Below are 12845 nucleotides of genomic sequence, written 5' to 3'. Positions count from 1 at the left end.
TTCTGCGTGTTTCCCTCCGAGGGTCATGACATAAATCTGAGGCGAACACACAGCGATAATACGAAAACCTGAGGTAAAGAGGAACAAAAAAAAGGCCCGTATACCTCAGTTGTAACAAGATATCAGTGTCGGGGAAGAAGATCCCTGTTCCGCGGTGTTATCTTCTATTTAAAATGCAAGAATGCAGGGTTCTTTTGAGGTGCCAAAAAAACACGTCTGCACTCAGAACCGTGACTTACCGCCGAACAACGCTCCGGAAGAGAAACAACATTTAATCAAAGCGATGTGAAATATGTGAAAAATGTCTCTTTTCATCCAGATAATGAGTGGATTCAAGATGTCAGATCTCAACAGGGACTCCTTGTTGAGAACAACATTCATTACATTTTCACCATGTGCACAACTGCTTCCTCAAAGCTCAAAGAGGACGATCTATACCAGGGCGTCTGCAGGTGCTTAAAATGCCTTAAAATGGCCTTGAATCCTGTAATAACAAATATTAGGCCTTCATCTGGGGCCTGCATCTCGCATCTAGGAGTCTTGTCTCCTTGGGAAGACACGACCTCTCTAAACTCTCCATTAACAGTAACACAGCAGTGACACGGCCTGGCTTCCCTTGCTAGTCCCTGCCACCCGCAGACTTCCCAGCCTTGATAAACTCAGCCCATGTGTCTTTCTGCGTGTGTGTGGCTGGGCGTGCGTGTGCGTGTGTGTGTGCGTGTGCGTGTGTGTGTGTTCAGGTGTCTGGGTCAAGGGGTGTTTGATTGGAAGGCGGTAGAGGTGGAGTAAAGTTTGCGTCTCTCTCTCCACCTCTTGTCCTTTTTCAGTCTGACCCTGTGGGAGGCGCGGCACCAAATCCAGAGTCCTAATATTTAATACACCCGCTCCGCCAATGGTCCATGAAACTGATATTGTTTTCTCTCGGAGATTGTCTTTACCACAGTTATTTGTGGCATGTTGTGTGCATATTTTTCTTGAACTTAGCGTGTCTGTTGTTGTAAGGCCTTGTTATTGCCGGTCCCAACGCTGACTTTTAGAAGTGGTTGCCAAGCTGGCAACCATGCATCAGCTGTTGGGTTGCCAAGACTAACAAAATGATTGCCAAAGTTTGAATATTTTTTTTACAATCGAGTGACAATGATCCGATATCATTTTAATCCATATTTCAATATTCTCGCTTGTTTTCAAATGTGCAGAATTATACCTTGTGACTTTTTTTTCCTTGTTTTTTTTCAACATACCGTGTGAAAGGTGGATGACAACGGGGCAACCATACAGCACAAGATGGCAGACCATAGCCCAAAGGTTGCCTGGGGCGACTGGGCAACTGTTATTGATGCGCCCTGGTTATTGTCAGCTCAGATGGCAGCAATAGAACCTTTTGTTACGGTTTATTTGTGTATTGTTTTAGTTATTTTTGCTTTACCTTTAAAAAGCCCCTTTTCTTTCTAGAATATACAGGGCATTCATTACAGTACGGTCATTTAGCAGAGACTTTTATCCAACCGACATGTCCATGCACAGACATTGGCAGCAAGGCCAAGTACATTAGCAGAGCCAGAGTTAGAAACATTTTTTAAATAACGAGCAGACAAGGGGAGGGGTTAGAAAGGGGAAACAAACTTGGATAAGGAAGAGGAGAAGGGGTTGAAGATCCCTTTGACCTATGAGTCCGGGTACATCTCAAAAATAAGTGTCGGTGGCTACACCCCACCCTACTTTCACCCGAAGGTCTTGACCCTCACAGCCCAATGTGCCAATTCACCCCTGGTCTACCTAAGGCAAACCCCAGCCCGCCCTGCCACCCAACGCCAAGGCCCACCGACCCGTCCAGCGTCACCTCTCACTTTCTCTCTCTCCCTCTCTCCTCAAATTGTTGGCAGGCAACTTTAATGTGAGTTTTTCTTTCCGACCCGACAAACACAGAGGCAAGACATGGAGACAAACACTGTTTCTGTAAAAAGGATTCAGAAAATGGCTTGAGCCATTTCCGAGGAACTGAGTGAAACAAAAGGCCACAAAGCAGCTTTTCTGCCCTCTTCTGGCGAGACCGTGTCACTGGTGTGAAAGTTTGATGTGACTTGCAGAATAATATTTCCACAGGTTATGGAAGAAACAGTTATTTCACTCACACACATAGTGAGCAACTGGGTTTGTCTCCTCTTTTGCACTTGACTAGTTTCAAATGTAGGTTGTAACAACTGAGAAAAAGTCCCTTCACCCACACCTTCGCCCACGCAGTTTCACTTTCATATGGAACAATTTAGTCAAAGGTTTGAGGCTCAATTCTCTAAAAACTTGTATTATTCATTTTATTATTATTATTACTACTATCATTATCATTATCATTGTTATTATTATTATTATTATTATTATTATTATTATTAGTAGTAGTAGTAGTAGTAGTAGTCGCAGTAGTAGTAGTAGTAGTATTAGTATTAGTATTTGTATTATTATTAATGACAATAATAATAATTATTATTATTAATTATGTATTTATATATTTATATTTATATATAATTATTGTTATTGTTATTATTATGATAAAAAAATGTATATTCATGATCAGAACTTAGAATTTATTTTCTTTTTAAATAATTTGTTATTAACATACGTTGTTATTATTAGTTAACTTTTAGTAACTTTTCTTCTACCAAATCTGCAAGCATTATTATTATTATTATTATTATTATTATTTATTTTATGTTATTATTATTATTATTTATAATAATAACAATTATTATTGTCCTAATACAATTTTTTTATGATAAAACAAATGATATGAATAATAAGAACTTAGTATTTATTTTTAAATTATTTTATTATTCACTAACATTATTATTAATGACATTTTTAGGAACTATTTCTCAAATTCAACAAATACAAATCCACACGCACCTTGCACTTTGTACGTTTGATTATTTTGTCTATATGCGTACATACATACCTCACGCACGCACACGTACACACGCACTCACGCACGCACACACACGCACACACACACACGCACGCACACACACACACACACACACGCTGCAGGAAACCGAAAGTTACGCACAATGTTGTCGCTTTCCCTTTCGATACGTGGAGCGTTAAAGGGTTGGAGTTTAGAGACTCATTGTGGAATTACTTTTGTAGCCTCTTCTATCTGAGTCTCAAGTGGAAAAATCCCCTGGAACCAGTGCAGGATCACCATCGCACGATTTAGTCAAATTAGTGATATTGCTTTATTCATAATATTATTTCACCAGATCATTTGTAAGGAAAGTTATACCAAGCGTGTAAGATATGCGGAGACAATGGAGGAAGACTCCAAGTTGCTGCGTCTGAAGGAGTGGGTGATCGTCCAGATAGACAGTGGTCAGTATGAGGGTCTGTGCTGGGAGGATGAGAGCAGGACCATGTTCAGGATCCCCTGGAAACACGCTGCCAAGAAGGACTACAAGCAGGGCGAGGACGCTGCCCTCTTCAAGGTGTGAATGTTAACTCAAAATACGATGTGACCTTTTACTGCAGGTTAAAACATGGTATAATAATACAATGTTACCTTTTACTGCAGGTTAAAACATGATAATAATAATACAATGTTACTTTTTACTGCAGGTTAAAACATGGTATAATAATACAATGTTACCTTTTACTGCAGGTTAAAACATGGTATAATGATACAATGTTACCTTTTACTGCAGGTTAAAACATGATAATAATAATACAATGTTACCTTTTACTGCAGGTTAAAACATGATAATAATAATAATACAATGTCACCTTTTACTGCAGGTTAAAACATGGTATAATAATACAATGTTACCTTTTACTGCAGGTTAAAACATGGTAATAATAATACAATGTTACCTTTTAATGCAGGTTAAAACATGGTAATAATAATACAATGTCACCTTTTACTGCAGGTTAAAACATGGTATAATAATACAATGTTACCTTTTACTGCAGGTTAAAACATGGTAAAATAATAATACAATGTTACCTTTTACTGCAGGTTAAACATGATAATAATAATACAATGTTACCTTTTACTGCAGGTTAAAACATGGTGTAATAATTATACAATGTTACCTTTTACTGCAGGTTAAAACATGATAATAATAATAATACAATGTCACCTTTTACTGCAGGTTAAAACATGATAATAATAATACAATGTTACCTTTTACTGCAGGTTAAAACATGATAATAAAAATACAATGTCACCTTTTACTGCAGGTTAAAACATGATAATAATAATACAATGTTACCTTTTACTGCAGGTTAATACATGATAATAATAATACAATGTCACCTTTTACTGCAGGTTAAAACATGATAATAATAATACAATGTCACCTTTTACTGCAGGTTAAAACATGATAATAATAATACAATGTCACCTTTTACTGCAGGTTAAAACATGATAATAATAATACAATGTTACCTTTTACTGCAGGTTAAAACATGGTATAATAATACAATGTTACCTTTTACTGCAGGTTAAAACATGATAATAATAATACAATGTTACCTTTTACTGCAGGTTAAAACATGGTATAATAATACAATGTTACCTTTTACTGCAGGTTAAAATATGGTATTATAATACAATGACATTTTACTGCAGGTTCAAGTTCAAATTCAAGAGATTATTTGTCACATACATACGGTCATACATATATTCAGTGAATTGTCAGGTTAAAATATGGTAAAATAATACAATGTTACCTTTTGCGGGATAAAACCGTTTTATTCAGATTAGGAAATATAATGTTGCATAATATTGTATTTTACCTTATACTTCTATTTAAAAAATGCTTATCTTATAATGAGGTAACATTATGAAAATACAATATTGCACAATATTGTACTTTTTCCTCATAGTCTAGTTGACTGCTATTTAAAACATGATTTGTTTTAAGAGGTAACATGAGTAAGGCAAGGGAAGTTTTTGTAAAGCACATTTCACACAAGCACTATCACAGAGATCACAGAGATAACAGGGTAAAGTGCAATCCATTACAGGCTGACCTGTACACACTTAGACATGGCACAAAGTGTCATGTCTAAGAGTGTCTAAGTAACTAAGTGTCTAAGTAACTAGGTAAATATACATTTCCCATTGGTCTAAAAGAAAATGTGTTGTGTTACGCTGACAAAGAACATAACAATTATTGATAACATTTTTTTAATTCAAAAATGTGTAGACATTTTAGAATTGATTATGATGATAGATTATTGGAAAATACATTGGACTACACATTTGTCTGTCTGAGTCTGATTAACGTTGGCTCAATTATTTTTAATTTCCATTTATTTATTGATCAGACGGTATTGTCCAAAGCACCCACATGGAAGGCTACAAACAATCAAAGCAAACATCGACCACTGAAGCATTGGGCAACCTCAAATTGAAGTGCACAAGCTCCTGTTTCTAAATTCAACCAGATAAGAGTGCAAGATAGCGAATCAGAATAAAAGTTCTGTAATTAGTAATTTCTTTCTTTTTTTTGTTGGGGGGGCTATATTTTATTATAAATACTATATTATGTATGTTATGTTATCATGCATTATGTCAATACAACAAATTAAAACGTCAACAAAACCAGGAATACTTGGTCATAGCTTGGAAAGGACCAGGTATTCCCAAAATTTCTTGGATGTTGTGAGGGTCTCTGCAGAGCGTAGCCAGCTTGGTAGCTCCCTACACCACCGGGGCACAACGCATGAGAAGCGTCTGGATTGAGAACTCATACCACGCCGTGGAGGCACCACCAACCGCTGCTCGTTTGCAGACCTCAGAGCGCGGGTTGGGGTGTGTGGCCTGAGACGTGATGCAATGTGTGTGGGTGCAGATCCAGTGAGTGCCCTGAAGGCCAGCATCAATTAGTGGAGTCAGTGGAGAAACTGATTATAAAACTGATATCAACTGTCACTGTTGGTTAGTGTTAGTGTTAGTGTTAGTGTTCGGGTTAGGGTTAGGGTTAGGGTTAGGGTTAGGGTTAGGTTTGGTATTAACATTGTACAGCTACAGACACTACATTATAACTTAGTATTAAGTGTTGATATTGACTCAATTGTAAATCAACAATGGATTTACATATTTAAGTGTGACTGAAATAATGACAAAATTCGGACTTGGATAAAATCCCCACCAGGCCTGGGCCGTGTACAAGGGTAAATTCAGGGAGGGCCGAGACCGAGCGGACCCCACCATGTGGAAGACCCGGCTTCGCTGTGCGCTCAACAAGAGCACCGACTTCACGGAGGTGCCAGAACGAAGCCAGCTGGACATCTCCGAGCCCTATAAGGTCTACCGCATCGAGTGCGACGATGAGTCGTTTATGACAGCAGGTAAACTCACTTAAAAGCGAAACAGAGCATAGATCTGTCGAAGAAAAGATGTATATTCTAAAGCTTCATTTGACTCCTCAGGGTCTCTTCAAATGGAAAGTCAGGCAGCCGTCCGGGCTGGAAGGTGTACTTTGGATTCAAGCAACTCCATGCCCACACGGCCACAGGTTAGAGGGGGGAAAAAAATCAAGTGATTTATCATAAAATTCTACTGTATGGTGCCGTTAATGTGATCTTCAGCAGAAAGCGCGTAAATTGCTGATGACTGGGAATCCGATAAGCATCCGCTTTGAACTGTTGTCCATTTGCAAATAACAGGTCTTTGAGAAAAAGTACAATGTGTATTATTGTCTGGTAGATGCATGCGTTTACAGGACATGCATTTTGACTTTTTTTTTCAAGCTTCGTTGTCAAGATGAACCATTGGAAGCGAGGAAAGAAGAAAGTAAAATGAGTGGTAAGGTGTTCACTCACACATTTTGTGTAATGAAGTTTCTGTTGACACGTAGATCGACGCCTGGAAAAAAAAGAACGTGCATAGTTATTGGCAAAAGTTTCCAATGCGTTATTTCTCGTTGTTGTTCAACAGTTGGAAGAAACTATGTTGCTGGCAATTTTTTGGTTTTTCGCCATAACTTACAAAGGAATAATGCTTGTATTCTGCTTGAACAGTTTTGCTGAAGGAGCACATGTACTGTGGGCCAGAAGGAGGGAAAGCTCACAGTCACCAGTCTCCATTTCTAAGGCTCCTGAGTCCGACTTTCACTATATCAGGTAAGATCCATAACAGTGCCCAAAACATGAGAACAAAACTAACCGAAATCACAATTTCACATTTTCCCCCGCTAGCAAGGAAGCAAGGAAGAGTCTAGAGTCAAGGAGATGCGTGTTGTGTGTGCAGACTTCCGAATGCAGGTGATACTGTTCTACCACGGCCAGATGGTGTTGGATGTGATCACCGCCAGTGCCGACGGGTGTTTCATCCTCCAGGGAAAGGTTCCTGTGGGGAATGAGAAGATCTACGGCCCGTGCAGAGCCCAGCAGGTCGCTTTTCCTTCCCCGGCCCTGCTGGCCCTGGAGCCGGGCATCACGGAGGCGATCGTCTGCCTCCTGACTCACCTGGAGAAGGGCGTCCTGCTTTGGGTGGCACCGGACGGGGTTTTCATCAAGAGGTTCTGCCAGTGCAGGGTGTACTGGAGCGGGCCCATGGCCCAGCACGTGGACAGACCCAACAAACTGGAGCGGGAGAGGACCTTCAGGCTACTGGATCTGCCAATATTCCTCAAGGGTGAGGCAGTGTGTTTGTGCTATGTCATATTGTGCATTTCCCAATTTATTTTGTTTCTGATAACTTCCTGCTACATCCGTTTTCACACAGAACTCCAGAGTTATCTCCAGGGGGACGGGCCTCAGCCCCGCTATGAGATCAAGCTCTGCTTCGGAGAGGAGTTTCCAGACCCCTCCGTACAAAAAACCGGGAAGCTTATTACAGTTCAGGTACAAAATTATACACATGATAGTTACCAATAAACCATGTATTGCTATTTTATTTTTTTCTAACTGTTCATTTAAAGTCACACTGTCTTAATGGCATAGTCAGCGACATTGGACATTTAGGGACAAATAGTGACACCCAAAGGAAGCCATGGAAAGTACACTAACATCGCCAAACATGACACTCATCCTCGATGAGGCTTCTCAGGCCTTTGTAGCAGATTTCTTAGCAGGTAAATGCAAGGAACAAATAAAATATGACTGATTGTACATTTGAATCAATTATTAATGCACGATTAAAAAAATCTTCAAAAGGGCAAGCTGTTTTGGTATGCAGCGTATACGTGATTAATGTCTGAGCAGAATGAATGTTTTGCCTCCGATCACAGTGAAACCCAAAGTTTGAAAGGAACTACTCTCAAGAAACTCACACCATTCAAGCATGCATTCATGCTTTTGAAGTTTTCAGTTCTCTCTGTCTTTACTACTCACTAGTCACTACCACCTGTGGCCGGAAATTGCACAACGCATCTTTTAAGTTGAATGTGAAAGTAAATAAATAAATAAAAATCATAGACATGTGCTCTCCCGAACAGGAAGGTGGCGCTGTGTTGTCAGGATTCATCAGCACTAACGCGACAACACTGATCTCTCTCCCGTGTGTCGGCGTGCAGGTGGTGCCCCGGTTCGCTGTAGAGCTGCTGCAGAGGTTCCACGCGGGGGAGAACATGTTAGAGCCGCACATTCAGACTCTCCACCAAGATGGTGGGAAGATGTAGAGGAGGCGACGTCGGCGCCATGTGCGGATATGATCAAACCCCCATCGGTGGAGCACAGCAAACTGTGATTGTGAAGGCACTGATTATTGATTTATAAGGGACTGATAATTGTTGTTCGCAGACTTCTCTTCTTCTGCAATGTGAAACTGCCATGAAAACAGAAAAGGTTTCTCTTTTCCTCTATGGCATGTTAATACGATAGCAATGCAATAACAATATTAAAGCGCTTTTGTTTGATTAAGCATTGTGTTAATTTTAGCAAAGTGCTAAAATGAAGCCCACAAATTGTTTCTATTCATTCCTATATATATATATATATATATATATAAAATAAAAAATAAGCACAACGATGGCAGATTTATTTAGAGAATAAAACCACAGGGCAATTCAATCTAAAAAGCTATTTTCTTTATTTCTAGCGAACGTCATATAACAGATTCACAATTTTAAAAATATACATTTTATAGCTATAACATTTATAAAGAACAAATCAACAGGTAAGGGTTTTTTTTTAAGAATTCAAAAAAAAAACAAAAAAAAAAAACAAACAAACAAACAAACACATAAACTAAAGTGAGAAAGTGTGCTGAATCAGAGTAGATACCCGTATCTGAGTTTAAAATACTTTCATCGTTTTCCCTGCCTTCATACATGTACAGTACATAAAAAAATGAAAGAGGAACAGAAGCATACAGTACACAGGGGTCAAGAGTATTCACAAAGCATAATTTCCAACTTGTTATTAGCACCATTACTCTTCAGCCACATTGTACATTATTATTTTTCTTTCACTGTCGCTGTCGTTCCGTTTTTTTCACGGAAAAACACTTGGTGTGGAGGCAGGGTGGTTCGGACCATTCTGCGCGGACTGGGATTGTCTGTTACGCGATTTTTCATTAGTGTTGTTCCCTTTCTCAGAGATAATGTTAAGAACATATTGGAGGGTAATGCCTTGACGAACAACGATTTAACATGACCCCCAGTGATCAGCATAAAAAAAGGCGAAGAGTTTTTTTTTTATACATTCACCTTGCCAGCCCAGACCAACACGTAGACATCGGCTCAGAAGCAAGAAAATAAAACCAGAAAATGCACTGCGAAATTGACTGTTTAGCATATTTACTGAATTTAACATCTGAAATGTAATATATATATATATATATATATATATATATATATATATATATATATATATATATATATAATTATTTATTTATATATCTCTCATTTTTCATAAATTTAAATATCTGCACTTCTTCAACAGCATATACTTCATTACACTGGATGAAAATCGATACCCTGAAAATACTGTCAGCAAATAGGCGCGTGGGACAGCAATTACAAAAAACAGAGTGAACACAGACAAGTGTTTGATTGTCTCACTTAATGTCTCAATGTGTCTCTACGGAGCCCTCCCGTGGACCTCCAACTGCTGCGTAGTACAGAACAGGAAGAAGAGGAAGGGCGGGGGGGTAGGAGAGAGGAAAGAGAAGGGATAGAGAAGGGAGAGGACGGTGCCAATACAGTTTTGTTTGGACCAGACGAGGGTGGACTGAATTGTATACTTCGGGCAGCAGTGCAGACACCCGTAAAATTGCATTTTTTTTTTTTCCTTCCCTGCAACCCTGCCTTGAGGTCACTCCATTGTATGTCTTGGTGGGTGCAACAGAGACAAGGAGGGTGTAAATGTGCCTGTGTGTGTGTGTGTGTCTGTATGCCTGTGTGTATGTGAGTATCATGTAGGCGTGTGCAAGTCCCTACTGCCACTTTGTTTGCTTAGAGCCGTGAGGTAAATCGGGGAGGCTTTCGTCAGTTCCAGGTAGGTCCAGTGCGTCCGGGGCGGACCAGCGTCGTTTCCGAGGCCGCGGCTGTGCCTGAGCGGGAGGCTCTGAGACGGGAGCGAGCGGGGGGGCGAGAGCAGAGGGAGGCGGGTGGTGCGGGAGAGGGGGAGGAGGAGGGGGCGGAGGCATCTCCTCCCTATGAGAGCTGCCGGGCTCTCCTCCGGCCCTGCAGGGGGCGTGCGCGCGCTGGGCCCTGGAGCTGGTACGAGTGTGTGTCCGGTGGGCCGTGGTGGGGCTCAGTGTGGGGGTGAGAGCCAGGCATACATCCCCCTCTGCGAGCTGCCGGCATGGCAGGCCGTACAGCTGCGTGGTTCTCTGGGGACGGCAGGAAGACCAGCCTCGGTCCCGCACAAAGAACGGATACTCCTCCAGGACTTTCAGTAACTCCTACAAGAAAAGAACATCAAACGTGGCTTACAGTCAAATATTAATTCTCACTCTGCTATATGGAAACGTGGGTATTTTTTCTCACCCTAAAAATTTGTTTTAGATCATTGTGAGTCCACCCGAGTGATCCAGTATTAAGAGAATAACATCAGTGAACTGCATGACTGCCCCACCCCAATGGGGCAATCATCACCAAGTTCATTGGCCACCGGCAGTCGGTGGAAGCTATTCTCTCGGTATTGGATCCATCTGAAAGATTGCGATGCCAATCACTCAGGTAGACTCCCAATGATCCGGATTAGGTTACGCACATATGTTCATCTATCAAGGCTGCTGACCTGAGTGTTGCGGTCGGTGAGGTGAACCTGCAGGTGGTTGAACCCTTGCGTGTTGCTTGGGGCGATGAGCAACACGGTGCAGGAGCTGAGGTGGAACTCTGGGGAGGTGTCGGCGCTCCTCAGGAAGTCCTCCGTCCGCAGCTCCTCCACAAGTTTCAGCCTCCCGCTAGCCAGCTCAATAAGAGAACCCTTAGTGAAGTGAGGTAGGAGTGCAGGGGGAGATGAATGAGGGTTGGTGGGCGAACTGTGCAACTGGAAACCCTGGGTGGGAGAGAACTCTGCCCCCCGGTTTCTTTCTTGGTTTCGTTCCCTGTTATTTCGCCGTCTCTCCAGTTCACTTTCTCGCTCTTGGTCTTTGTGCTGTTCTCGGTCCTTGTCTCTACTCCTCTCCCTGTCTCTTTTTTGCTCTCGTTCTCTGTCTTTTGCTTTGTCTCTTTCTTGGTCTTTCTCATGTTCCTTTTGGGACCTGTCATGGCTGTTAGGCAGGCAGTGGTGTGAGAGTGGCGACTTCCTCAGACTGTGCTGCCTTTGCCCTTGCTCCTTGTGCAGGTTATACAGAGGCGTCCCTGAGGGGCTGTAGAAGGGGAAGGCTTGGGGCTGAGCCTGGTGACGGCTCTGTTGCACAGATCCCAGAGTGTAGTAAATCTGAGCCTCAGCTGGCGGACCACCAAGGGGCTCCAGAAGGCCTCCTCTCCCTGCTCTTGGATCAGGACCAAGGCATTTTGGACTGGTGGAGAACATACCAGAGCCGACCTTAACTCTCCCATGGGCGTCCCTGTCCTGCAGTGAGGAATGTGTCTCAGGGCCCTCCTGAGATTGGGGGTTGATGAAAAATGTTCCTCCCGACTGGCAGAGGCCTGTCAGATCCTCCTGCTCTCGCCTGCCACCATTTTCATGAGTACCATGGGGACTGATGTCTAAACTGGTCCTTCCACTGTCAGTCCCATATTCTCCTGTAAGCGGGGGTCGGGAGGTAGAGGCAGTCCTGCTGCATAGCCCATCCAGCCCGTTGGGCCTCTTCACCAGGTATCTGTTCCTGGCTTCAGCAAAACCAGGATCAGGAGGGTAGAGAGATGTGCTAAACAGTTGAGATGGAGAAAACATGGTGGAGCTGTAGTCCCGTCGGCTGCTGTTGAAGTATGGCCACATTTCTCTGGAGTCAACATTATAGGGAGTTTTAAAAGAGGAAGAGGATGAGGAAGAGGGGGAGACCGGCAAGGTCAGAGGACTGTCTCCCCTGAGCCACCTAGAATGGTGCGGGAGGGGTGAAGATGGAGGATCCTCCCTCCAGGAGGGCGAGCCTGAGCCCCTCCGCTCCCCTACCGACCCAGGGAAAAGGGGCAGAGGGACAGAGGGAGTGTAGGTTAGGTGCCATGGCAGGGGCAGGGGAACACTTGGCGTTGGGGCCGGGAGGAGTGGAGGTGAGGGTAGGAGGTGGGGGTTTTGGTTAGTCAGAGCCCTGCTGCTGTCACTGGCCTCCCTGCTACCCTCCCCTCGTCCTGCGCTGGACCGGCTACGAAGGGGCACGGGGGGTTTGAACTCGTCTGGGGGTGCATGCTGTTCCGCCGATCCTTGCCGAGACTCCCTCTTCTTGGGAGGGAGGCACTCTTTGCCACGGTCGGGGCTGGGATTCATGGATGGGCTCCAGCGGCGGTTGGGCTCCC

General features: G+C 42.7%; 2 protein-coding genes across 2 annotated transcripts; one reads left to right on the top strand and one right to left on the bottom strand.

Moving 5' to 3' along the window:
- Window positions 1-3299: 3299 nt before the first annotated feature.
- On the top strand, window positions 3300-8615 carry irf10 (interferon regulatory factor 10; the record flags this gene model as incomplete). The annotated part of the gene is made up of 6 exons (XM_080015291.1): window positions 3300-3473; window positions 6147-6342; window positions 7015-7116; window positions 7244-7630; window positions 7721-7839; window positions 8511-8615. 6 exons carry the CDS (start codon window positions 3300-3302, stop codon window positions 8613-8615), a joined length of 1083 nt encoding a protein of 360 aa, XP_079871417.1.
- Window positions 8616-10160: 1545 nt separating this feature from the next.
- On the bottom strand, window positions 10161-12816 carry LOC307241768 (uncharacterized protein; the record flags this gene model as incomplete). The annotated part of the gene is made up of 2 exons (XM_080015988.1): window positions 10161-10843; window positions 11182-12816. The coding sequence occupies 2 exons, from the start codon at window positions 12814-12816 to the stop codon at window positions 10373-10375; spliced, it is 2106 nt and encodes a 701-aa protein (XP_079872114.1). The 3' UTR covers window positions 10161-10372.
- Between the last annotated feature and the right edge of the window lie 29 nt (window positions 12817-12845).

The sequence above is a fragment of the Zeus faber genome (genome assembly GCF_960531495.2).
Source record: "Zeus faber genome assembly, chromosome: 15".
Taxonomy (NCBI): Eukaryota; Metazoa; Chordata; class Actinopteri; order Zeiformes; family Zeidae; genus Zeus; species Zeus faber.
The sequence above is the reverse complement of the archived record's forward strand: the minus strand, read 5'-3'. Positions and strand labels throughout refer to the sequence as shown.